This window comes from Chinchilla lanigera, unplaced genomic scaffold (assembly GCF_000276665.1).
Source record: "Chinchilla lanigera isolate Chin_1 unplaced genomic scaffold, ChiLan1.0 scaffold00005, whole genome shotgun sequence".
Lineage (NCBI taxonomy): Eukaryota > Metazoa > Chordata > Mammalia > Rodentia > Chinchillidae > Chinchilla > Chinchilla lanigera.
The window spans coordinates 37,509,463-37,533,615 of record NW_004955406.1 but is presented as its reverse complement, the minus strand read 5'-3'; the positions used below and the strand labels follow the sequence as shown (position 1 = coordinate 37,533,615).

The following is a 24,153-nucleotide window of genomic DNA, read 5'->3' as shown; positions in this document are numbered from 1 at the left end:
CATGGTTCCTGGCAAGCTCTGACTCTGCCCTGGGCCCTCTCCCCAGCGGGAGCCCACCCAACCCTGCCTGGTCAGAGGCAACCAGGGCTGGGAGCAGGGTCCTCTCACTGACTGGGTTCACATGCACAGCACATTGCTCGGGGCCAGGCACCACTCCAGGTGCTGCAGTGATTTAAGCTACACAACAGCCCACTGGAAAGCACGATTACCGTCCCAGTGCAGTACTGGGAACACTGAGGCACAGCGAGGCTAAGGACTTCCCACAGCCACACAGAAAGGGGTGGGGCTGGGATTTAACCCAGGACATCTGTCAGAGTTCACTCACTCATTCCCCATTTCCATGATTCTATGAATATTTCAATAATTACAAAAATGCATATACTAAGTGCTTTTTCAAAACTATACCATTGTGTTCTCACAAAACCCAGGAAGTAGATACAAAGATCTCACATTTCCAGGAGAGGAAATGGAGCCTGGGAAGGTTTATGAAGCTCATTCTAAGGTTCAGGGTCTGACAGCTGCAGACTGCAGATTTTGAACTCAGGTTCCCCTCTGGTGAGGGGCCTCCTTTTCTGGGATTAGAGTTGCTTCAGTAATGCCTAGTAAGCCACTGTCTGAGAGACACGGCTGGGGTCAGGGGCCTTGAATATGTACCAGGGGAGTTCCCCCGGCCCACCAAGGGGCAAACATTGAAATGAGATGCCAGTGTGAGGTAGGGTGCCAGCTGTAGGGAGATGCCTGGGGGGCTTTTTGGGGGATGCCTGTCATGAACCAACACACAACATCTGAGCAGGGAGGGATGGGCACCCTCCCTCTGCAGCTGGAGATGAGCCTGGTGCTCCTCCCTCCTTGTTAGGAAGGACTAAGTGAGGATGCCTCCTGTTACCACTGTGCTTGTCCTGGAGCCCTCAGGAGGCCAGATGCAAGCCCCTTCCCCCTTAGGACCACCTGTGTGTCTGGAACCACTTAGCAGCAGGGGTGCTTAGAGCAGGGCCAGCACTCAGTGCTACTGGGGCTAAAGTGCCCTGAGGAAGGAGGGACCCAGTTAAACATTAGCCACAATGACCCCCTGCGAAGTGAGTCACACTCCCCACAAGGCTCTGGGCTGGGCAACCAGGGGGGCAGTTTCGTTCCAGGTGGGTGACCAAGCTGCTGAAGCCTGGACAGGCTGCTGGGACCAGACTGTAGTTTCCTCCCCTGACACCATCGAGGCTCTCATTCCTCCACACTCCGTGATGTCTGCGAGTCCCGCAAAGCAGTGGAGGTTCTATACTGCAGGACTTACTCCCAAGCTGGCCTGTGGGGCCGCTGGAGCCCAGGATGAGCAGGGTTGGCTTGATAACCTTGCAGCACTGGCACAGGGGGCCCATCTGGAGACCCTGAGAAGGAAAGTGACTTGCTGAAGGTCACAGAACTAACTGAGGCTGGGACAGAGGTCCCCAGACTCCTAGTCTACTGAGAAAATCCCAGCCAAAGGCTGATGCTGGGGGACCTGAGCATCCTGCCCATCTCTGGTCCCAGCTCAGCATCCACTGGCTCCAGTGACAGTAGTGAACCTCCCTCACTGGTGGGCTCAGGCTGGGGGGATCCAGGCATTTTCCCCTGTGTGCCCCTGGGGGAGAGTGTGTGAATCCTTGGCTGCTCAGTGAAGGGCACCTGATACATGGGGGCACATGTCCAGGGAGCTGGCCAACGGCCAGCAGTAGGATGGATATCGTGTGGCTTGAACTAGAGCAGAGACCTTCCTTCCAGTGGCTCTGTGTGACCCATGTTTGAACCACTCTGCCTCACAGTGAGGAAATCAGGCCATGAGTGCTGTGGTTTTCATAAGACTGAATATTTGTAATGCAAAGGGCTCTGATTGATTGATTGATTGATTGACTGTGGTATTTCGGATTGAACCCAGGGTCTTTCCACTGAGCCACATCCCCAGCTTTGTATTTTTTTTTTTCTTTTTTTTTTGAGATAAATTTGGCTAAGTCTCTAACACTGTAATTCGCCTGCCTCAGCTTCACAGAGTGCTGGAATTACGGCCACGCACCACCATGCCTGGCTAAGGCACTCCTTTATCAGGAAAGCACACATACCTTCATTTTATTATTTCAGTATTAAAACAGCCTTTACTTTATCTAGGTGGAGGGGGTAGTAGGTGGTAATTATCATTTTCTAGTGTTCTTAACTCACAAAATAAGTGCAGGCAACACCATTTCAATATTTATATTTTTTAAAGTGTTAGTTTATAAAAACCAAAGCCAAGGGGCTGCTGCCCTGGAGTCTTTAGGGTGTGGGTCTCGTTGCCTCATTCATTTTCTTTTCTCCTCTTCCTTGAATAGTGCCACAGGTACAGGGGTTTCTCAGTGGAGATAGAAGGGGAATAGAACTACAAGGTCAAGTGTGACACCCACACCAGTTGGTCAGGGCTGGGGATCCCCCAGATTTCTGCTCTGGTCTTCCTGGAAAAGAAGCTGCTTATGAGGCTTGTACTGGGGGGATTCCATTCTGGGGCCTCAGAACCTCCAGGGAGGGCGAAGGAGAGATGACTCCTCCCCCAGCTCTAGCTGGGAATTGGTGAAAAATCCCTGGCCTTGTCCAGGGGATTCCCAGTCGTGGTGACCCTCCCTTGGTGGACTCTCCCTGCAGGAAGTGACCAGCACATTTTATTTTCAAAATTTTCTATTTATTTGGTATGGGGGATTAAACTCAGGGCTTTAGAAACTTGAGTTCTATCTCCGGTCCTTTTTGTTTGTTTGTTTGTTTATTTAAATTTTTAGATAGGCTCTTGCTCAGTCACTAAGAACTTGCAGTCTTCCTGCCTCAGCCTTACAGAATCCTGGGGTCACAGGGGAGTAGCATCAGGCCCAGCTTCACGCTGACATTTTAAATGTGTGTACCTCTGTTTAAGGATTCATAAAGTGAACACCCCTCTACCAACCACTCCTTTTAAGAACTAGGATACTGCAAATACTTTGAAGCCCTGTGTGCTCCTTCCCAATCGTACGGCCTTTCTCTCCACAAGGGTAAACACTGTCCTCAATTCTGTGTTTACAGGCGTGCTCCTTTATCCATGGTTTCTGTTTCCTGAGGTCAACATGGGCCCGAGAATATGACATAGAAAATACCAGAAATAAACAGCATATAAATTGAAAATTGCACTTGATCCTGAGTGGTGGGATGAAGTCTTGTGCCATCCTGCCCTGGACATGAATCACCCTTTTCTCCAGCAAGTCCACACTGTGTGGTTTCCTAGTCACCTAGCAGGCATCCCTGTTATCAGATCAACCATGTGATAGCACAGTGTTTGAGTTCAAGTAACTCTGATTTCACTTTATAACAGCCCCACAGCTCAAGAGGAGTGATGCTGGAACTTTTATCACAACATATTGGTACAATTGTTGTATTTTCTTTTATTATGTAGTGCCAAAGATTGCACCCAAATCCTTCATATTGAGCTACATCTTCAGTCCTTTTTTATTTTTTAGACAGAGTCTCAACATGCTGTTAAGGTGTCTGGATTGGGTTTGAACTTCTGATTCTCCTGCCTTAAACCCCCGAGTTCTGGGATTACACATGTGCACCACCATGCCTGGCTTGTTCTATTTTATTATTACTTCCCTTTCCTTCCCCTTCTTTCCTTCTCCTGCACCCACGCATTCTTAGGGTCAAACTCAGGTACTTGCAGATCCCCTTATTATTAGTTATTGCTGTTAATCCCTACTGTGCCTGGTTTATAAATTAAGTTTTATCATAAGTGTGTACATAGAAAAAATAGTATACGTAGGGCTTGGTACTGTCTGTGGTTTCAGGTATTCTCAGGGGACTTACTATGTGTTCTTCAATGGTAAGGGGAAGCTATCGTATAATTTTTGGGTTCTCTTTCTGAACTTTGTACATGTCTATGAAACTCTAATCAGCATACTGTTTAGTTTTGCATCATCTTGTAAGTCTTTTTCCTCTTCAAAGTTCAGGTTATAAATTCATCCCTTTTGATAATGGAAATTCATTCATTTTTACTGCCATGAAATGATGAAATTACCATTACTTATTCACTTGCTTTCCTGTTGATGGACATTTAGGTGGTTCTGTTCTTACCAAGGTCACTGCTTTGAACATCTATGAGCCTCTCTTCTGAGGCTCATGTCCAAGAGTTTCTCTACCCAGGATTGCAACTATTGATGGATAAGAATAACATCTTCCTTCTTCTTCCTTTCTTTTTGAGACATGGTCTTGCTATGTAGTCCAGGCTGGCCTTGAATTCACTGCAACCCTCCTGCCTCAGCCTCCCAAGTGCTGGGATTACAGGCATGCACCACCATGTCCAGTCCTTCCTTCATTTTTGCTAGGGCATACCACTTACCCTCTGAGAATCTTGAGGCTCCACATCCTGGTTTTGCCAGGCTCTGGAAGCCAAGTGTCCTGATGCTTAGAAGCACCCTGACTTCAGCTTCTCTGTGACCCAACCTCCCAAAGTTACCCACAGTGGGGTTCTTGCGCTACCTGCGTTTTCTCATTTTTCCCAAATCAATTAGTGGGAAGGGTTAGAACAATTCTCCAAAACTTCATTGAGTACCAACCATGCCAAGCATAGAGTTGAAGGGACATTGAGGTGAATAAGACGTACTTTCTCCCCTCCAAAAACCCACAAGATGCTTGAGGGGCCAGGACATGGGCATAGATGCCAACCTCCCTGCCCACACGCAATCACTCCTTTCTCCTTCCTACTCATTACTTACCCCTGATGCTATGGCAAATACATTGGAAAACAGCCTGCTGAGCTCCTCCACTGACATCCTGCCAGTTACACGGCGCCCCCTGGCTATTCTATCTTTTTTTTGTTTTTGGTTTTTCTCCGGTACCAGGAGCCGAACTCACGACCTTGCGCTTGCCAGGCAGGCGCTTTTGCCGCTGAGCTAAACCCCCAGCCCCTGGCTATTCTATCTTTAGGCACCTTAAATTCAAATGACGAGCAGCCGGGATGCCGCGGCCCATCTTCCAACACACACAGGAGCCCCACAGCCAAGACTCATCAGGCCAAAATGTCAGTCACACTGAGACTGTGAAACTCTCAGAACCTCTGGTCACCTTCTTCCCTGTGTCTCCTCCTCCCAAGTCCCCGTTTCATCAGTGCCATCTATGTTCATCCAGGCCTTCAGACCAGGGAATGGGTGTCACCAGCAAGAGTCAATCAACTCAGACCTGACAGTTCAGCCTTCCAAAGCTCTTCCCAACACCTGCTACGCTCCTCCTCCTGCTGCCCTTGCTCAAACTCCCTTTCATTCTTTTGTGGACTATTACAAAATAGCTCCAGTGTGTGTGTGTGTGTGTGTGTGTGTGTGTGTGTGTGTGTGTACACCAGTCTGTGAATCTTCATTGTTAGACTGGAAATGTCTTTCTGGAAGTCAGGAACCAAGCCCTTACCATCTTTGTGTCATTGACTGTCAAAGCCACTCGCTGATCACAGTGAGTAGAACTAAAAATTTGTGTTTAATTCATAACCTGTAAATGTGACTTTGTTTGGAATAGGGTATTTTCAGGTGTAATCAAGTTAAAAAGACAGCATATTGAACTAGGGTGGGCTCTAATCTACTGTCCTTACAAGAAGAGGGAAACTTGGACAGAGACACAAGTAATGCCATGTGCGGATGGATACAAAAACTGGAGTAATACATCTGCAAGTCACAGATCTTCAAGCATTGCCAGCAACTACCAGAAGCCAGGAAGAAGCAAAGGAGTCTCTGCTAGGGCCTTCCACAGGAGCATTTCTCTGCAGATACCATGACCTCACACCTCTAGCCTTCAGAACTGTGACAGCACAAATTGCTATTGTTTATAGCCACCAGTCCATGGCTCTTAGTTATGGTGGTCCTAGGAAACTTATACGCTGACCCAGCCTCAAGCACAGTCTGACACATACCTGCCCTCAAAGGACATTTTGGACACTTACTTCCAGGATAGTCCCCATATTATTTATTTATTTATTTATTTATTTATTTGTTTATTTACTTCTACGTTGTTCGGTACTAGGGATTGAGCCTAGGGCCTTGGGCAGGCTAGGTAAATGCTCTACCAACAGCTGCACTCCCAGCCCTTTCATTTTTATTTTATTTTTTGTGGCATTGGGGATTGAGCCCAGAGCCTTCGTACTGAGCTATATCCTCAGCACCCCTCTTTAAATATTTGAAACAGGGTCTCCCTTTTTCTATGCATTGCTGGGGTTGGGCTCAAACTTGAGATCCTCTTGCCTCAGCTTTCCACAGAGTGCTGTGATTGTAGATGTGTGCCACCAGGCCTGGAGGGTTTGGGGCTTTTAGACACCTCACTGTCCCCTGGCTTCATGAAGTGTTTCTGGCACAGCCAGGATTCCCGTGAGTAGGAGCATGTTTCTTTCTGTTGAGATGCCAGCACGCATGAACCACGTCCGGGGACACTTCTGTTGCCCATCCCTCTTTCTCCTTCCCTTCGAAGGCTTAGAGTCCTGCCTTGGTCTCTGCTCAGGACTCTGCTCAGGGGCCTTGTCAACCTCCAAAGCACTCACTCCAGCTTCACTAGCAGGGAACTCATTTGATTCTTGAAACCTGGACGGTGGCAGAGCAAGGTGTCATTATTCCCACTTCATAGATGGGGAAACTGAGGCCACTTTCCCCAATCACATCACTCAGAAAAGGCAGAATGGAGCTCAAAGCCCTATCTCCAAAATCCCAGCTGAGCACTCATTCCCTGTGCCTCACCCCTCACCTCCTCTGGGAAGAAGGAAGGCTTCGGGAAGAGCAGGCATTGAGAGGGAGCTCCCCACCCTAGCTGGCTGGCTGTGCCTGTTGCCGCTGAGGGCTCAGCAGGGAGCCCTTCATAGCGGGGCTTGGAAGCTGCAGGGCACTGTGGAGACCACCGGCTCTGGGTTAGCACCAAGAGAGGCTAGGGCTGGGCAGCAGAGCCCAGGAGAATCCTATCTGCCATCTCTCCAGTGCTGGGTGCTGGGGCTGTGCCCACTCCCTCTCCGGGCTGGAACTGGGGCCGCAGGGCATGGCCAGCACGGGTGACCATCAGGGAAGATAAGATTCCAGAGCACTTGCGCCTGTCGTTTCTGCCCCGCGGGCTCCTGCACTGGCTCACAGGGGCTCGCTCTCCCAGGAGCCAGGTGGTACCTGAGCCGCTTCAGGTCGCTCCAGACCTCTAGTTCCAGTTATCTGTATCACTCTTCCGGGGAGCAAAGCCGAACCTCTGCCCTGCAGAGAGCTAAAGGGCCGGCGCCTATGACACATTTGGGGTTCAGTGGGCTGTGGGCACGCCAGCATCTGCGGACTTGAGTCTGGGTCTCCTTTCGGGAAGGGCTAGCTTTCTACGGGGCGGGATTTGTGTGCAGGCCGAAGAGCTGCCCAAGCTCCAGATCCCGGATCACGGTACCGCTCTAACTTTTCCGCTCGGCTTCCTGCTCTTGGCTTTCTCCGCGCTAAGTCGGTTTCCAGGCAGGGAGCTCAGCCTGACCCCGATCGTCGGGTCCCCGCCCTCCGCCCCACTCCCTGGCACTCCGGGCGCCGACCCTGCGCGGCGAGGCGGCCCGGCGCCAAGCTGGTCCGACTGGTTCTGGGCAGGAAGCCTCCCGCCCTCGCCCGGGGCCGCCGACCAGCCCCGCGCCAGCCCGGGCGCCCGTCGGTGCTGCCCGTGGCCTGTGCGACCGTCCGTGCAGCGATCGCGACCGGCGACCGGCCCGGCCCTGCCCAGCCCGGGCGGAGATCAATGCGGCTTTGTCTGGGCCGCCCACACCCCAGAGGCCGCTCCCGGGTCGGCAAATCGTGGCGCGGCGGCGCGGGGCGCGCGGGGTGAGATAAGCGGCCATGTGACCCTACCTGGGCGGGGGAGGGGCGCAGGTGAGGCGGCGGCGGCGCAGCAGGACGCACGCGGAGACCGCGGCTGCAGCGATGTCCGGCGGCAGGAAGGACTGGTCGGCGCTGTCCAGGTGAGCGGTTCGCGGCGGCTGGGTCCGCGGCGCACCCAGGGTGTCCTCTCCCTTGGCATCGACTTCTCCCCCTTCCTGGGACCCTGGTGCGGAGACCGGATCCTGGTCTTGCTGCTTCTCAGAGGGAGCGGAATTGGGGGCAAACGCGGGACCCCTCAGGTGATCCGGCAGATGTTATCTGACCTCCATAGCTTCCTGACCTCCCGTCGGGGCTTGTGGTCCCAAATTAGGTGCATGAAAAAGGCTTGTTCACACCTGGACAGGCACGGTGTGACCCCGTTTGTGTGTGTGTGTGTGTGTGTGTAAATTTTGGGGGCCTGGTAGGATTCAGCCTTATTTCTGAGAGAAGCCTCTTACTCTGCTCCATGTCTTTGGTGGAGTCCTAGAGTGGACTCCTGGGAAGTGTTACCCAGGCCCTCTTGGGACAGAGAATAGGGACAGTGACGTCTATGGGGTCAGCTGAACAGGGATCTGTGAATAGGATCAGACTCTCCCCCACCTCTTGCTGCCCTGCTGCCCCCTGGGGAAAAATAAGGGAGGCTCAAATTCTAAGTATGGCATTTTGGGGTGTCATTGGGCTTGGGGGCCTCTAGATTGCTGCTGACTCCTTCATGTTTCAGTCTTTATTTGAGAACGGGTCTCCAGAGGGCCAGGGGACTGGATACTTCATCCCTGCCTGTTGGGCAGTGTGTCAGGGTCTGAGGAGTGGGGAAGGGCTAGTGTCCTGCAGGCAGTGCCCCGGGGGGTTGGTGACTCCTCTTGGGGCAGCCCCCCTCTCTCCAGAGCTACTGAAGTGATCTCTACCTCCTCATCCTTCCAAAAGGAAACACCCCCTGCCCCTCAACCTATACACCTTGTCCCCAAGGAAACAGGCCCGCGAAGTAGCCCTTTGACCCCTCGGTTCCTCCCAGGTGGGTGTCGTCAGGCCTTGCATGGGATCAGGGCTGTCTCTGCAGGTGCAGCCCGGGAAGCTCCAACAATGTGGGCACCGCAGGCCTTCCCCATCAAGGCAGCATGAATTTTCCAGCACTTAAAATCTCCTCCTCCCCTCTCCCACCCTTGACCCTGAGGACTCTAGAAGTTCTCCTGAGCTGGCGGCCACCTCCCCACTCTCAGGACCTCACCATGCTCTGAAGCACTGTTGCCCAGTAACCCCAAATGCAGGGATTGATGGGGTCTAGGGAGGGGAAAAGGTAAGCCCTGAGAGTGGAAGGAACCCAGTGCTCTGGAAAAAGAACCGAGGCTGCTGTCTAGGTCGGACACACCCCAGGGAAGGTCGGTGCTGAGGGTGGGGCTGGGGGTCAAGGCTGTGGACTCTGCATGTGTGTCCACGGGGGTTGATGTGGCAGGGCTCTAGGTGTGGGCATATTGTGCTTCCGAGCGCATGTTCATGTATGTGTGTGGTCGTGTGCGTGGGCGAGCGTGTTTGTGGCCGATGTAGTGATGAGATGTCTGTGTGGGCAGTAGGTTCTCGTGGTGCTGAGTTTGGAGCTTGCAAGTCTGAGTATGTTTAGTGAAATGTTTATTGAAGACCTCAGTACTGTGAACTGGGTTAAAAATACAAACCAGACATTACTTTCTCAGAAGCGTACATCCTGGTGGTGTTTTTGTGTCTGAGAGCATTCATAGATATGTATGAATGTGTGTGTGTATGGGGGGAACAGGTGGGCCACTGGGATTTTTAAAATAGGAATGGGGTCCGGTCTTTTTGCTTGGCCACTGCTGAGATGGACATGGACTCGTGTGGCTGCAGAGGGGGGGTGCCCAGTTCCCATGGGATGTCCAGGCTAAGCAGCAGGAAGCCTGGGGAACCAGTCCTGCCATGGAGCCCCTGCCTGCCCTCCCTGCTGGGCCCTCCCCCAATCCCTGTGGGCAGATGCAGCTGCTGCCAACAGTCACCCTGAGGAGGCACCCGGGATAGAGGACCGCTCCTGCTCTGATCCCTGACTGAACAACAAGCCTTGGCGGGCAGGCAGGAAAGGGCTGTGAGTCACTGTCAACTGAGGCTCCCAGGCTGGGGAGGACTGTGCAGAGGGTGTGAGCAGTGTGGCTCCAGCCAGCGCCCAGGTGGGGAGTCAGGAGCGGTGCTGAGGGCCAGCCTGCAGCACGCTTGGGCAGTAAGTAAGCTTCAGACGCTCCAGCCCTGGGATGGGGGCCGTGATGAGCTGGCTGGCTGGCTTCTCTGGTCAGCAGCCTTGTCCTTTCCTCCCTGGGCTGACCTGGTGACCTGTGAGGGTGAAGCTAGGCCAGGCCTGTCTGCAGGGGGTGAGGGGCGGGTCTGAGGGTGCCTGGGATGGGGCAGCCCCTGGTTAATCATTTCCCTGCCTGGGCCTTGAGCAGCCCTCCCACCTCCAAGCACTTCCCTGAGCTCTCCTGACACTTCCCCCTAGACCAGCTGGGCCTGAAGGGACCTCAGACCACAATGACGCCTCAGGAAGTGGAAGGGGAGCAAGTGGAAGGGGAGCCCAAGGCCTGCCTGCTCAGGGCCTGAAGTTTGGCCCAAGGTCATGGACTCCCTTTTCTGTTCTTTCCTTCCTAACCCTTGCTCCTTGGGTTCACAAAATGCTTCCAAGGCAACTCTCCCATCCTCTTCCGACTTTAACTAGAGCAGCTGAGCCTTGAGATGCCTTATGTGATTCAACTTGGGAAAATAGTTTCTACTGCTAAAGAAAACATCTAACAAGCACTGTACTTACACTCCTGCGGTAAGGTAGATAGAATTTAGACATCAAGAAGAAAACCCCTGGGGAGAGATGGAAACAAGTTCTCCAGTGAGCAGCAGGGCAGGATGGCTTTAGAATTAAGAGAAAGAGGACAAGGACTCCATCCCGAAAGGATGGAGTTGGTGCAGTCAGGAGCCCTACATGGAGCCAGGAGAGGACTGTGATTCCCCAGATGCAGGCCAGGAGGTAGAAGGGAGGGTTCTGGAGAAGGAAGGAGGGGTGGGAATCTTCCCAGGGCAGTGGCATCAGCTGATGAGAATGACTGGGATCCCCAGCTGTTGAGGCCTGCAGGTTCCACCTAGGGCCTGGCTCTGGGGCTTGGGGTCATTGGGTTCCCTCAGACCTTTTTCTCTGAGTGCCCTGAGCTCTGGCTTGTCCTGGGGTAGAGAATCCTGGAGCATCAGGGCTCCCTTGTTCCTTTACTATGTGTTTGGCTGTTGACCTCCTAAGGTGGTACTGCCTCTTGGTTAGGACCAGTGGTCCCCCAACCCCTCCATTCTTGTCTGGCAGTTGATATCATAGTTAAGGGCATGATGTTTTGAAAGGCTGACTTAGATCAGAATCTTGCTTCCTATTTTTTTTTTTTTTTTGTATTAACTGTGCTGTCTTTGTAAAGTTATTAACCCCTCTGGACCTCCTTGAGTGTAAATTGGAGATAATACCACCTTATCATACAGATTTATGAGGATTAATGTCCAGGAATTGTAAAATCTAAGAATAGTGCCTAGCATTCTTAGTATTCTCATCTCCTCCTCTATTCTCTTACTTATTGGTTTATTTTTCATTGTATTCAACCAATGTGACGTCCTGTTCTAAGCCTCTGTTATGGATTTATTGTTGAGGTTACAACAAATGCACCTGCCCAGGACTGACCTTTGCCTTTCTTTTGCTCCCATTTCTGTCCTCTTTAGAGGCCAATAATCTTTGCTTATTGGAGATAACATTCCTCCCCAGGGTGGTGATGGTGGTATCCTGTGATTCTTGAGCAGCAGGGGTGGTGGCCATGTCTCATGTCACGGGTGAGTGGTGGGGTCTTGGGGTAAAGCTTGGGACCACTGGCGGACCCTTGGGGCCCATCTCCTACAGCAGCTCTGGAGACCCCTGGCCCAGCCTGGGGAGTGAGTCACTTCTGAGGAGACCAGGCTCAGGCAGATCACAGGTCATATATGACTGCATAGGAGGATAAACAAATATGCAGCTTCCCTGAGGGCTGAGAGTGGCGTGTGGGAACCAGGTTGCTCAGGACCAAAGAATCCTGGAGGCAGTAGCCCAGCCCTGCTATGGGTGTGGTGGTGGTGGTGGTGGTGGGAGGAGCTTTGGGTTTTGTGGGTCAATTTCTGCAGTATATGGACCTTTTCTGGAGGGCAAGAGCTGTTCCTAAACTAAAACCAGGGCAGGGGTGCATCTAGAGAAGAAGAGAGCTGACGAGGTGACCTCAGATGAAAAGCAGAAGAGCTGCCAGGAAGTCTGAATAAGAGAAGTCAAACAGAGGTGGCTATCAGCCTGGCTCATAAGAGACCAGTTTGTGTGAGCGAGTGGACGAATGAGTGAATCTGCAGATACATGGAGCTCACAGGGCTCATGTGAAGGCCCAGGGGAATATTACTTAAGTTCTGTGGTCAAGGCCAACAGGGGAGAAGTTCGGCTGGGGCCCTTCTTTGTTGCTGTTGGGGTGGAGTAGAGGTGTGACTGATGGGGATGAGGCTGTCACCAAGAACAGCTGCTCTGATGGCAGAACGGGAGGGTTTAGATGATGCTCTTCCAAGGCAGCTCCTTCCCTGTGGGCTGATGTGCAGGTGCCTTCCCTATGCAGGTTACCTTTGTGGGCTCAGGCTTGTGCTCCCCAGTTTATGCTTTTCTGGATCAAGGCACCCGCTTGGAGATTCCTAGGGAGGAGGAGGAGGAGGAGGAGGACAAAGAGGAGGGAGAGGAGGGGGGGGAAGGGGAAGGGGAGGGGAGAGGAGGGGGAGGAAGAAGAAGAAGAGGGAAGGGGAGGGGGAAGTGGGGGGGAGGAGGAGGAGGAGGAGGAAGAAGAGCAGCAGCCTGCAGTGCTGAGAGCTGACATTTACAGTTGTCATCTGCTGTGCACAGGCCACCATGCTAAGTACTAGGGGTCTCCTGGGCCCTCTGCTGTGCCCTTGCTCCCTATCCAGCTTGCCTACAGGCCTCTCTCCAGCCCTAGCTTGTCCTTGTCTGCTGAATGCCCAGCTCCTCAGGCCGGGGCTCTGCTCTTGCCCTCACCCTGGCACCTCCTTGTAGACCAGCTGTCACAGAGGCCTCTGGAGCAGTACACTCTCTCACATCACTTACCTTGGCCCGTTGTTCTTGTGACACGGAGCTGATGTCATTTTGTTCATGCACCTGTGTCCTTGCTCACTGTGTGACTCCCATCGTGTGCTTTATGAAGGCAGAGACTCTGTTGGTCTCCTTTCCTGCTGTGTCCCAGCTCCTGGAATTGGGCCTGGCAAGTAGGTGCAAAAAAGTGTTTGTTTCGTGAATGTTAGCTCTGTAAATGGGATGCGGGACCTAGAGAGACCAGAAGCACTATGTGGCTCATCCTCTTTATTTTAGGAGCAAACACTGGGGAAGAGGAGAAAATGACTTGCGCAGGGCAGGAGGACCAGAAACCAGACCAATGACTCCACATTCATAAGGTGTCTGAGGGAACTCTGCTTCAGGAGGCCTCTAGGTGCATTTAAGATGCAATTCAGTGTACAAAATTAGTGAGTTTGCATGATTTTTGTTTTCTCAGAACTTGTCTCCACCTTAAACCAAGGCTTGGCTGCAGGTTGATGTTCTCCAGGAAGGGAGAGGCCGGGAAGGCAAGAGAGAGCAGAGGGCTTGGTCCCTGACAATGCTGAGGGAATGCCATAGGTCTGGATGGGAAGATGGAGGCCGTTTCCTGAACCTTCTGACTTGGGCATCAGAGGGCGCAGGGGAGCCACAGGGAGGTGCCTGGGAAGGCTCAGCCCAGCTGCCCCTCACAGCCTGCTGCTCCCCTCTTCAAATGTGCTGCCTTTCTAGGTGAAGCACAGCACCTCATCCCCTACGAACCCTGTACCTTTGACCTCTTTAGCTCGCTCCATCTCTCCCTTCTGTCCGAGTTGCCGATTTCTGCCCAGCCCCTATCACCCCTATTGAAATCCTGTTCATTTAGTGAGATCCTGGCCTGCTTCACTCTTCTGTGAACTTTTCCTGCTGATATTGGCCCATAGTCATCAGGCATTCTCTCACTCAGCTTCTGCACTTGGTTTTGACGGTTATCAGTGAACATGTTTCTAGAACACTAGATGGTGGGTGTCTTCAGGGCAGAGGCCGTGCTGTGTTATTTCGTGAGCCTCACAGAACACAGTTGCTTAGCAAGTTCACTTGCTCTGGTTGGGGGAAGGGTGAGTGGATGGAGAAAAGATGAGCTGGTGGAGAGGTGGGTAGGGCAGGTGGGCAAAGAGGGTGGAAGTGGCAACGTGACATTAGGGCAGGTGGGCAAAGAGGGTGGAAGTGGCAACGTGCCTGAGAGGTGGGTGTTTGGATTGACACATGGCTGGATGGGCAGATGTATGTGAGTGCAGAGTACATGGGGGTTGGTTGTTGGCTGGCTGTGAGAGGCCCTGGTTGGTCACATAAGTGAAAGATAACTAGAGACAGAAACAAAATAGAGTATGTGGGGTCCCCTTTCTCCCCTGAACAAGTTCAAGTTATACAGGTGAGACGGGTGAAAGAGCTCCTGGGCAGTGAAAGTACACCAGGGTCTTTGCCAGGTGTAACTGGTCTTATTTGGGAGTGTTCCCCTGCCCCCACCACTAATGGCTAAGAAACTTGGTGGGGAATTAATTGAGGAAATTCCTTTGCAATTGTCCATTGAGGGATACTATCTAAGAATTCCAGGGCCAGAAAGAGAAAGGAACTTGTCAAGTTTATCTGCTTCCTTCAAGCAGAACAAGTCCTAGCTTTCCTCATCAATAGCCACCCCAGAAAGGGAAGCCCCCAATTCTACCCTGGAGTCTAGAATAGAGTCCAGCATGGTGGTTTTCATCTGTGGTGATTTTAGCCCCCACAGGACATGTGGTAATACACTTTGGGTTGCCACAACTCAGGGATGTTGCTAAACCTCCTGCATCCAGCCCCGCCAAATGGAATTATCTGGCTAAAATGTCAGTGGTGCTGAGAGAAAAACCTTGGTCTCTCAAATTCCAGCACATTTCATAGAAATTTAATGGCCCCATGTTTTCATCATTTTCCCATCCTGGAGACAGAGGATCTGACACCCACAATTTGAAAGGGGAGGTGTTTACTTGCATTCACGGTTTTAGATGTTTCAGTCCATGGTTGACAAACCCCAAGGCAGAAACAGTATGGTGGAAGGGCCGGGGTGGAGGAGAGCTGCTCATTGCATGGTGGCCAGGAAGCAGAGAGAAAGAAGAGTTGGGGAGGGAGATAAACTTCTGGGTGAAGTCCACACGACACACCTCCTAGCTGCACATTCAGCTGCTGAGCAAGGATGGATGTAGTGCCCCATGACCCAACCACTTTCCACACATATGAGAATTTGAGGGGACATTTTAGTTCTAAGCCATATCACTATACAGTATGAGCTACAATGCAAATTTAAAGTTGTTTAGTAGTTACATTAAAGAAAATAAAGGTAAAGAAATAGAAATAATTTTAATAGTATATTTCATTTACCCCAATAAATCCAAATGATTGTTTTGACATGTAATCAATATACATAATTTTTTTAGGTGGGGGTCTCACTGTATTGCCCAGACAGGCATTAAAGTCCTGGGCTCAGGGGATCTTCCTGCCTCAGCCTCTCAAGTAGCTGGGACTACAGGTGCCTGCACCATGCTCAGCCACACAACTCTGAGTGATATGTTCTACATTTTGCTTTTCATCCTGAGTCTTGGAAGTCCAGTGAGTGTTTTACAGTGTAGCACCTCTTGGTTCTGACAGTCTTTGTTGCCAGTGCTGTGTGGCCACTGGTAGCCCGGGCAGTCTGGGGAGTGCCGTGGGAAGGGTTCCCCGATGTCTAGGGGCTGTGCTGACCCTCAGCTTCTTCCCCCAGCCTGGCCCGGCAGCGGACTCTGGAGGATGAGGAGGAACAGGAACGTGAACGCCGGCGGCGGCATCGTCAGCTGAGCTCTACCACGGAGGATGAGGCTCCCAGGCTCACCCAGAATGGAGACCAGCGGGCCGCTGAGAGGTATTTGGGTTGGACACTGGCTGGACATCACGGTCGCATCCTAGGCGACAGGGACTGATTTAGCTGTCCCAGGTTGACTACGTGAAATGTGCTTGGCCTCCCAGGGACTCCAGGCCCAGGGAAAGAGGCTGAAGGGTGTGAAGGTGAGCTTCTAGCTCCTCACCTTCCCTCTGCGGCCCCACCAGGTCCTACCCTCAGCCTAACAGGTGGAGACCACTTGGGAGCCCATCCTTAGCTGGATGTTTTATGGACTTAGCTCACTTAATCCTCCCGTATCCTATTGTTTTGCAGTGGGAGAACCAGGGAGGAAGAGGGCTGAGGTGACTTGAAGGGATCATATACCTAAAAGAGTAGCAAGGCCAGAATTTCCACCCAGACTGTCAGTTTCTGTGGCACAGCTCTTCCCAGGCAGCCCGAGCACTCCGTAACTCACACCCGGGCGGAGGAACCTAGGGCCCCATCTTGCGTCACATTCTGGGATTATGGGAGAAAGGAGGAGAAGAGCCGAGAACACAGTGGGTGCCACTTGTGTGCCAGGACTGTTCTGGGTACTCTCATGGCCTGAATATTGTGTCATTCCACCTCCTGATAAGGCCAGCTTGCAGATTTTAAAACTGAGGCTCAGATAATAAGTTAATTTGCATGAAATTAGATGGAGAGCAGGGTGGTGGGAGAAAAGAACCTTTTTTTGCTGGAGACAAAGTGCTCAGGGGCCTGGGCAATTCTTTTGTGTTGTTCTTGTTCCCGTGTGACCCCCAGAGAAGGGAGACCAGGGTGTGTGCCCTGAGCTGACCCGAACCTGTGGCTGCCACCTAGTCCCAGCCCCACCCAGGTGACGTAGGTGTATGGGGTGATGCCTAAGAAGCTTTGGGTTCTACTTCCAGCTTCCCCACCAGTTAGCTGTGTGACCTTTGACAAGTCCTGAACACCTCTGGTCTCATTCTAAGCTCTAAGGGGACTGCATTTGCTCCTTTTGACCACCAGAGCCCAGCGCAGGACCTGGCACATGTTTGTTGATTGTGCCTGATCATGGAGTGGTTGGATTTTATAGGGGTCTCTAAGCTTTTTAAAGAGCATGGAGTACTTTGTTCAAATGAAGCCCAAAATGTAGAGCAGATACAAGTGATCCTTATTAAGCAATGGTGATGGGTGGGGAAGGTAAGGGTCTGATTTCCTGGACTCCTCCCTGGTGGCCCTGGTGGCATCTCTATTGGGTCAAGTTCTCTCAGAGTCCCTCTCATATCTTTTGATTTCATCTCTTGTCTTCTGACTCAGGCTGCCCAGTGTGGAGGAAACAGAGGTGCCCAAGCCACCACCCCCAGACCCCAAAGATACGGATGAAGACATCCAGACTATCCTCAGGACGCGGCAGGAGCGGAGGCAGAGGCGGAAGGCCATGGAAGCTGCCCCCATGCAGGAGAGGCTTGAGGCAGAGGATGGAAGGGACAGCTCTAGTCCTGAACAGGCCACACAGCAGCCCCCGGCACCCAAGAAGGAACCGGAGGCCCTGCCTCGCCGGAGACTGAGCCGAGAGCAGCGGGGCCCCTGGGCTGAGGAGGAGGAGCGCTTGGTAAGCAAGGAGCCAGGAGTGGGGAAGAAGGGACTTCCCGAGGAGGCTCCAGCTCTGGAGAAGACCTTGGTCACGGAGAAGTCCTCTGCGCCAGAGAAGACACCCACAAAGAGACTGGCCTCAGAGAAAGCCTGCCTCTCTGAGAAGTCGCAGGTCCCGGAGAGGACAGCTGCGTCCCAGAAGACAGCAGTGCTGGAGAAGCAAGGCAGCCCAGAGAAGTCTGCTCCAGGAAAATCGAGTGACTCTGAGAAGTCACCAGCCCCTGAGAAAGCGTCTGTGTCTGAGAAGACAGCAGCGTCAGAGGAAAGGCCTATGCTGGCCAAGAAAACAGCTCTAGGAAAAGTCGGCATTTCCGAGAAGCCGCCAGAGAAAGCGTCTTCTCGGGTGTCTGAGAAAGCATCCTTCTTTGAGAAGTCCTTGGCCACAGAGACAAAGCTGTCCCCCAAGAAGGTGGCAGCATCTGAGCAGCCCCAGGGCTCTGGGGGAGGCCAGGCCAGCACCCCAGAGCCGATAGGAAGGGTTGTCTCCAGTAAGAGCCCGACTTCCTCGGCACCGGAGCACAGGGTGCCCGGCTCTCCAGCTGTGGCTTCCCGCCTCCCGCCCATCACACTCCAGGTTGGCAGTGCTCCCGTCTCTCCTGCCCTTCTCCTCCCTGCCAGGCCTGCCCCGTGGCCTCTGCTCCTTGCTGCCTCCTGTCCTCCCACCTGCAGGCTGGCCATGGCAGCTACTGTCAGAACGGGACAGGGAGGCAGAGGCAGGCTGCTGGAGCTGAAAGGGCCAACAGCGGTGTGGCAGGGAGCAATGGGAAACCTGTAACACTCCTCATCCAGCCCAGCAGGCAGCCTCAGGTCCTTCCAGAGGATCTCCTATAGAGCTCTTCCTGGTGGTCTGGCCCCTTGGGACTATGCTGGCTGCCCCGGGGCACAGGCAGGAGAGTAAGGCCCAGGGCCATCTCACTGTCCCTTACTCCAGCAGCTCCTGGGATGAGCCCGTCCCATGGGGTCCCCATGACAGTTGGAGCTCAGGGGCCACCTGGGCCTGGCAGGGGCCTAGACCTCTACCAAGGAAGGTGAGTTCTAGACCGATTGTGACACTTCCCCTGCTCCATTCAGGTGAAAATCCCCAGCAAGGAGGAGGAGGCAGACACATCTTCACCCACCCAGGTCACCTATAGCACCTCTCTCAAACGCTCCAGCCCCAGGACCATTTCCTTTCGGGTGAGAGTCCAGGGTACCCTTGTCACCAATCCACGGGTGGGTAAACCAAGGAAAGCAACATCCCTTACAGCATGTGGGCCTTGAGTTAGAGGGCAAGAAGATCCTCTGGATAGAGAGGGGCTTTGGATTCCCACGGCAAGCCAGTTAACGACCTGTGAGTGCCAAAACGTATGAGCAGCGCCACCTAGTGGGAGAAGGCCAGAGCCGCAGGAAGATGGTACACATCCCCAACCCAGCTCTGCCCTCTCATTCTGGTCTCACCCAGGAGCCTCTCCCTAGGGCCGGGGGCGGTCGGGCTCTCCTAATGCTCTCTGTTCTGCCCCTGTCCCAGTTGTGTGGCTCGGAGAGCCTCATCTAGCCTTGTCCCAGTATGTATTCTTAGTTTGTTTGTGTACCCGGTCACGCACTCACTCGTTGATTGACTGCCTTGTGACCAATGCATGCCAGGGCCTGGGGAGGAGGCTGGAGGCCACAGGTTGATTGATGCTGTCAGGGCTCTTGAGCAGGTAGGCAGGTAGGTGTTCCAGGTCCCCTGAGCAAGGATGGAGGAGGCAGAGAAATGCTTTGGACCCAGACTGGCAGGTGGAGGCAGGGACTTCCCAGATAAGGCAAGGACCTCTAAGTGGTGGGGGTTAGGAGGAGGAAGTACCCAGAGAGCTGGGCCTGTCCCTTGAGGGAGGGGGCGCTACAGATTTCCCAGGGACTCCCACTCACCAGTGGCCCCCCTTCTCATTTCAGATGAGCCCCAGGAAAGACAACTCAGAGACCACCTTAACCCGCAGGTGGGGCGGCCTGGAGGTGGTGGCTCTCTCCTGTCCTATACTCTCCAAGCACCTGCCCCCTCTTTGTGTGTCAGGCTGTGTCACAGGGCAGCAGGGGGTGGGGTACAGTTCCTGCCGGCCTCCAGATCTGACGGGGGTGGTGGTGGTTATTAGGAGGGACTGAGGGCTGGGAGGTGGGTAGTGGGGAGGTGTCAGAGAGCGGCTTGGAGGAGGCAGTGCTTAGGTGGGGCTTTGAAGGGGAGGAGCCCTTAGTCCCCCCTTCAGGAGGGAGGGGGGAGACTCTGAGCAGTGCAGAGAGGGAGGAGCCTGCTTTGGCAGGCCTGGGTTTGGGGTCTGGGGCTGTGCGGGTGTAACAAGTATCCCATGGCCTGTAACGTTGACACAAGTAGGCTAGGATTGTGTTGAAAAGAAAACCGCAGTAGGACCTGAAAAGCAGCTGTGCTTGCGTTAGGAATTTCACTCGAGCTGCGTCCAGCCGCCCTCTCGATGCAGACTGAGGCCTCCTGTACTAGGTGAGGCCTGGGGTTTGGGGAGGGAAGAGGAGGGGAACAAAGACAAGACACAGTGAGGCCCTCTGGCAACCCATGAAAGGCCACTAAACACACAAGAGGCAGCCACGCTGGGAGGCACAGGATGGATGGGCACTCAGGGGCTGCAGCGAGCGGGTAGGTATCACCGTGCCAGTGCGATTTCCAGCTGGAAAACTGGAGGAGTGGCATTTAACTATTTTATTTTTGGCTGCATTGGGGATTGAACACAAGGCCTTTGCATTGAGATAATCCCCAACCCTTTTAAAAAATATTTTATTTTGAGACAGGGTCTCCTTAAATTACTAAGTTGCTTGTGCTGGGCTTGAGCTTTCTATCTTCCTGCTTCAGCCTTCTGAGTGCTGGGATTACAGGTGTGCACCACAATGCCTGTGCCCGCATTGCGAGGGAGGTGGGAGCAGATCCCCAGAGTTTGGTGTGCTGCGTGCACCAGGGAGTTCACTCCCTGTCCTTTAGCTCCTGGGGTCTGGGCTGGAGGGACAGGAATAGATCTGTGTGAGGTAGGAATGGCCTGCTGGTGCTGAGGAGGATGGCAGGTAGGGAAGGTAGAGGTAATCACGGCTGAGGGGAAGTGTAGGGGAAGGGCAGCTTCAGGAGATGGAGTGACGGGAAGTGGGAAACGAAGGGAGGAGAGTGGAGAGAGCTGTGGAGGATGTTCCCGATCCTGGGGTGTCCTGCTGAATGGACTGTTTCTCCAGAAGTGAGGACAGTCCCTCACTTCTGTAGTCTCAGCCTTGGCCAAGTCACTCCTTAGGTTTGCTCTGCCACAGAGGGCCATGTGTGCTTGGCTGAAGTGGCGGGATGTGAGAAGGATCACTTCTCAGACCCAGGGACAGGCATGGCCACCTTGAGGTGGGTGTCTCATCTGGGTTGTCTCATCCAGTGCCAGCGTGAGGTTGCCGGCCAGCACGGTCAAGTTGGGAGAGAAGCTGGAGAGATACCACACGGCTATACAGGTGGGATGTGGGGACTCACCTGGAGGGTGTGGGGTCCCTGACCAGAGTGGTGGGCACAGCCCATGTACCTCGTGGTCACAGCTCAGTGGCTTGTGTCTCTGTCCCCAGAGATCAGAATCTGTCAGGTCTCAAGGCTCTTCCCGCACCGAGTTCTTTGTGGCTCCAGCGGGTGTAGCCAGCAAGCGCCACCTCTTTGAGAAGGAACTGGCTGGCCAGAGCCGAGCAGAACCAGCCTCCAGCCGGAAGGTGAGAAGTGAATCCCAGCCGGGTGTCTCTAGGCTGATGAGCCTGGAGGTCTCTGAGGATGTGACAGGGCTGAAAATGGCTTTCATGTGTCAGTGTCAGCAGGAGCTCAGTTTGCCATTCAGGTTCCTGAGCCTGGGTCTCCTTGGCTGAGGCCGTAGCTCCCATGGCAGGAGTATCCCAGGAACTCACCCTGTACTGGGGGGACGTGGGCATGGGGTGGAATCTTGTCCCTGTTCCAGGGCCTTTGCAAAGGCTTTGCTGTTGCTGGTGGCCTCAAACCCTGAGAGGGAGCCTGTCTTCTTAGGACAACCTGAAGCTGTCTGGGGTTGTGACATCAAGGCTCAATCTGTGGATTAGCAGGACCCAGGAGTCAGGAGACCAGGACTCCCAGGTACCCTGTCTCTCCCTGGTGGCTCTTGTGGGGCCCTTTTGGAATGGAATGATCTGGGTCAGAGAAGGGACAGCCCCAAAGCAATGGGTCATTTCAGGAGCAGAGATGGTGTGGTGGGAGGGTGGCTGTGGGGGCCTGCATGTCAGACAGCAGCAGAGAGGAGGCATAGGTCTGGGGTCCTTCTCCACTCCACACTGAGCAGGGGTAGGCTGGGGATCCCATGCCTGTGCCAGCCCTGCCTTAGTCTCTGGTCTCCACCCTAATGTTCCCAACCAGGAGGTCCAGAAAGAGTTGGCAGCTGCCAAGAGGACCCAGTGGGCCAAGAAGTCAGACTCCTCCCTGGATGCTGAGGTGAATGGAGTAGGAGGGCCTGGCCCGGGGGCAGAGGGCTGTGGGTGCGCAGTGTACACGAACCCCCTCCACCTGTGTGCACAGATTCACTGGCCGGCAGACACCCTGTGCAAGTCTCCAGAGAGCCACTGTCCTTGCATGCCTGGGTGGGTTGGACCCTCATGAGCACACTGGGGGAGTCTTGGCTCTGCTGAACAGCTCACAAAGTCCCACCCGCTTCAACCAGCAGACTTTGGGTCTCTGACTGCAAGTCGGGATAGAGCTTGGCACAGTGATGTTTTCCTGTCCAGAGACCCCCTTCCCTCATCCTCATTTACCTTGGCCCCATAGGTGTGACACTCCTGCCTACCTGCCGAGACAGTCCTACCAATCTGCCTCTCAAGGGCCTCCTTCAAGCCGGGCCCCGCCTCCCGAAGCAGCACCACTGTCTCTCACTGCCCCACCCCCCTTTCTGCTTCTGGACCTGTCTGGTCAGGGCCCTTGGGGACCAGGAATGTCAGTGACATGCAGCCAGCCCCTTCCCAGTGCAGCCTCCAGGGCAGCTGTACGTGGCATGTCCTTGGCCTGCTGCAAACACTGTAGGTCCAGGACCCAGCAGCAGCCCATCAGCTGTGTGGAGCCTCAGCGTCCTCCTCAGAGGCCTCCCCGCTGCTCACTTCCAGTGTGGCCGCCTCTGACCATCTCCAGTGTCACCCGTCTCGTCTGCTCCCCACCGATGCCTCCACGTGCCTGTGAATTCTCCCTCACTGAGGCCTGGACCTACACACTTTAGTGCCTGTGGGCTGCTCGTGCCTGTGAGGCCCTCAGGCCAGGCGGGGAAGGGGTCTCCCTGCACCCTCCGTCCATGTGCCCCAACCTCCCGCTTTGTTCTTGGCAACCCCCCACTTCCCTGGCCTGCTGCCCTGGCCGGGAGCTCCGAGCCTGTATATGCAACAACTTACCCGGCCCTCTCAGAAAAACCTGTTCTCAGGAAGGATCTGATAAACTCATTCACTCTCAGGTGTAAGCAATGGGTGATACTTTAAAAATGAATTCCTTCCTAAGGAAGGCTGTGCTTGCCAACAAGAATCATCTGCAGGGGATGAGGAGAATTACTTTGGCCAAGGTGGGAGGGAGGATCATTTTCCTAATCGCCCCTGTTCTCCCGGTATGGTGGTGGACTTGCCACTTGGGGGTCAGAGCTGGTGACTTGGGAGTCTAGAATTGCCACATACACACCCAAACCTCCTCCAAACCCAGTCTGCCTCCTGCTAATACTGTGCCCTGAGTGGGCCTGGAGAATGTCGAGTCCTCAGGGAACTCGGGACGAACCAAACCAAGAGCCTAGAAAGGCAGGGTGGTTCCCTACAATCTCCTTAAGGCTGCAGTGTGAAAATCGCTTTTTTCTTTAGTCACTCGAACTCATAATCCCAATTGACTGCTCTGCTCTACCCCAGATAGGCTGACAGTAGGTGCAGAGCCCTGCCCACTCCCCATCTGCACACCTGGGAACCCCAAGCTTCTCAGAGCATGGCCTCTATGGCGTACCAGGCCCCAGCTCCCTCGCCTTAGTCTTTGTGATCCTAGGTGAGGCTCCTACCTTGGATCTGTGGTCCAGGCAGAGAAGGTGCTGAGCCCCATGTGTGCAGGATTCCCAGTATCCCAGGTTGGCCTCCTCCATCAGTGAGTCTCCTGTGGCTGGGCCCTGCCTGTCCTGAGCTTGGGTGCCACTTCCTGGAGCCTGCCCTGAGCACCCCAGACCCTGCATCTGGGCTACAGTTTCTCCAAATGCCCAGCTTGGCAGGTGAGGGTTGACTGGAGCTGGGCAGGGGAGAGGAGCGGGCTGCGTTCTGCCTGGAGATGCAGGAGACCACAGCTACTCTGGCCCCGCCCAGAATTCCAGGTGTGACCCTGGAACACTTCCCTTCTGAGCCTCAGGATTCAAGCAGATGACCTCCAAGGACTTTAGATGCTCAGGACCTATGCTTTGGAAGGTCCCTAGGAGGAGAAGCCCATCTCAGGCAGTGGAGGGGCTGTGCCGCAGCTGCAGCCCTCCAGAAGCAGTGCCCTCTGTGCCTGCACGCCTTCCTGGGTTGCCCATGCAGGGCAGGCTTTTGGGGAGAAGACTGGGGCCACAGGTCCATGGCAGCCTCTCCTTTGCATCCACCCACCCAACATGGGAGGGCCCTGCCTCATCCCATTGGGGAGGCAGCAGATAAACGAGGAAACAAATGCACTG

At 53.9% G+C, this 24,153-nt stretch overlaps 1 protein-coding gene across 2 annotated transcripts; it reads left to right on the top strand.

Annotated features, from left to right (window-relative positions):
* The first annotated feature begins 7,437 nt into the window (after positions 1-7,437).
* On the top strand, positions 7,438-22,941 carry Lad1 (ladinin 1). Of its 2 annotated transcripts, XM_005375181.2 has the most exons (10): positions 7,444-7,951; positions 15,737-15,874; positions 17,150-18,059; positions 18,557-18,661; positions 19,400-19,443; positions 20,875-20,947; positions 21,056-21,193; positions 21,498-21,584; positions 21,861-21,935; positions 22,266-22,941. In XM_005375181.2, the coding sequence occupies exons 1-10, from the start codon at positions 7,914-7,916 to the stop codon at positions 22,269-22,271; spliced, it is 1,614 nt and encodes a 537-aa protein (XP_005375238.1). In that variant the 5' UTR covers positions 7,444-7,913; the 3' UTR covers positions 22,272-22,941. The 2 variants fall into 2 exon arrangements, with proteins under 2 accessions (XP_013377673.1, XP_005375238.1); XM_013522219.1 differs by lacking the exons at positions 21,056-21,193; positions 21,498-21,584; positions 21,861-21,935; positions 22,266-22,941 and adding an exon at positions 21,433-21,497 and having other exon boundaries at positions 7,438-7,951.
* Positions 22,942-24,153: the final 1,212 nt, after the last annotated feature.

Excerpts from the sequence above, each read along its gene's own strand:
- Lad1 (XM_005375181.2), top strand. The coding sequence starts at position 7,914 with ATGTCCGGCGGCAGGAAGGACTGGTCGGCGCTGTCCAG. Across the intron at positions 15,875-17,149 it reads GACCAGCGGGCCGCTGAGAG|GCTGCCCAGTGTGGAGGAAA; the intron begins GTATTTGGGTTG and ends CTTCTGACTCAG. Across the intron at positions 18,662-19,399 it reads CCAGGACCATTTCCTTTCGG|ATGAGCCCCAGGAAAGACAA; the intron begins GTGAGAGTCCAG and ends TTCTCATTTCAG.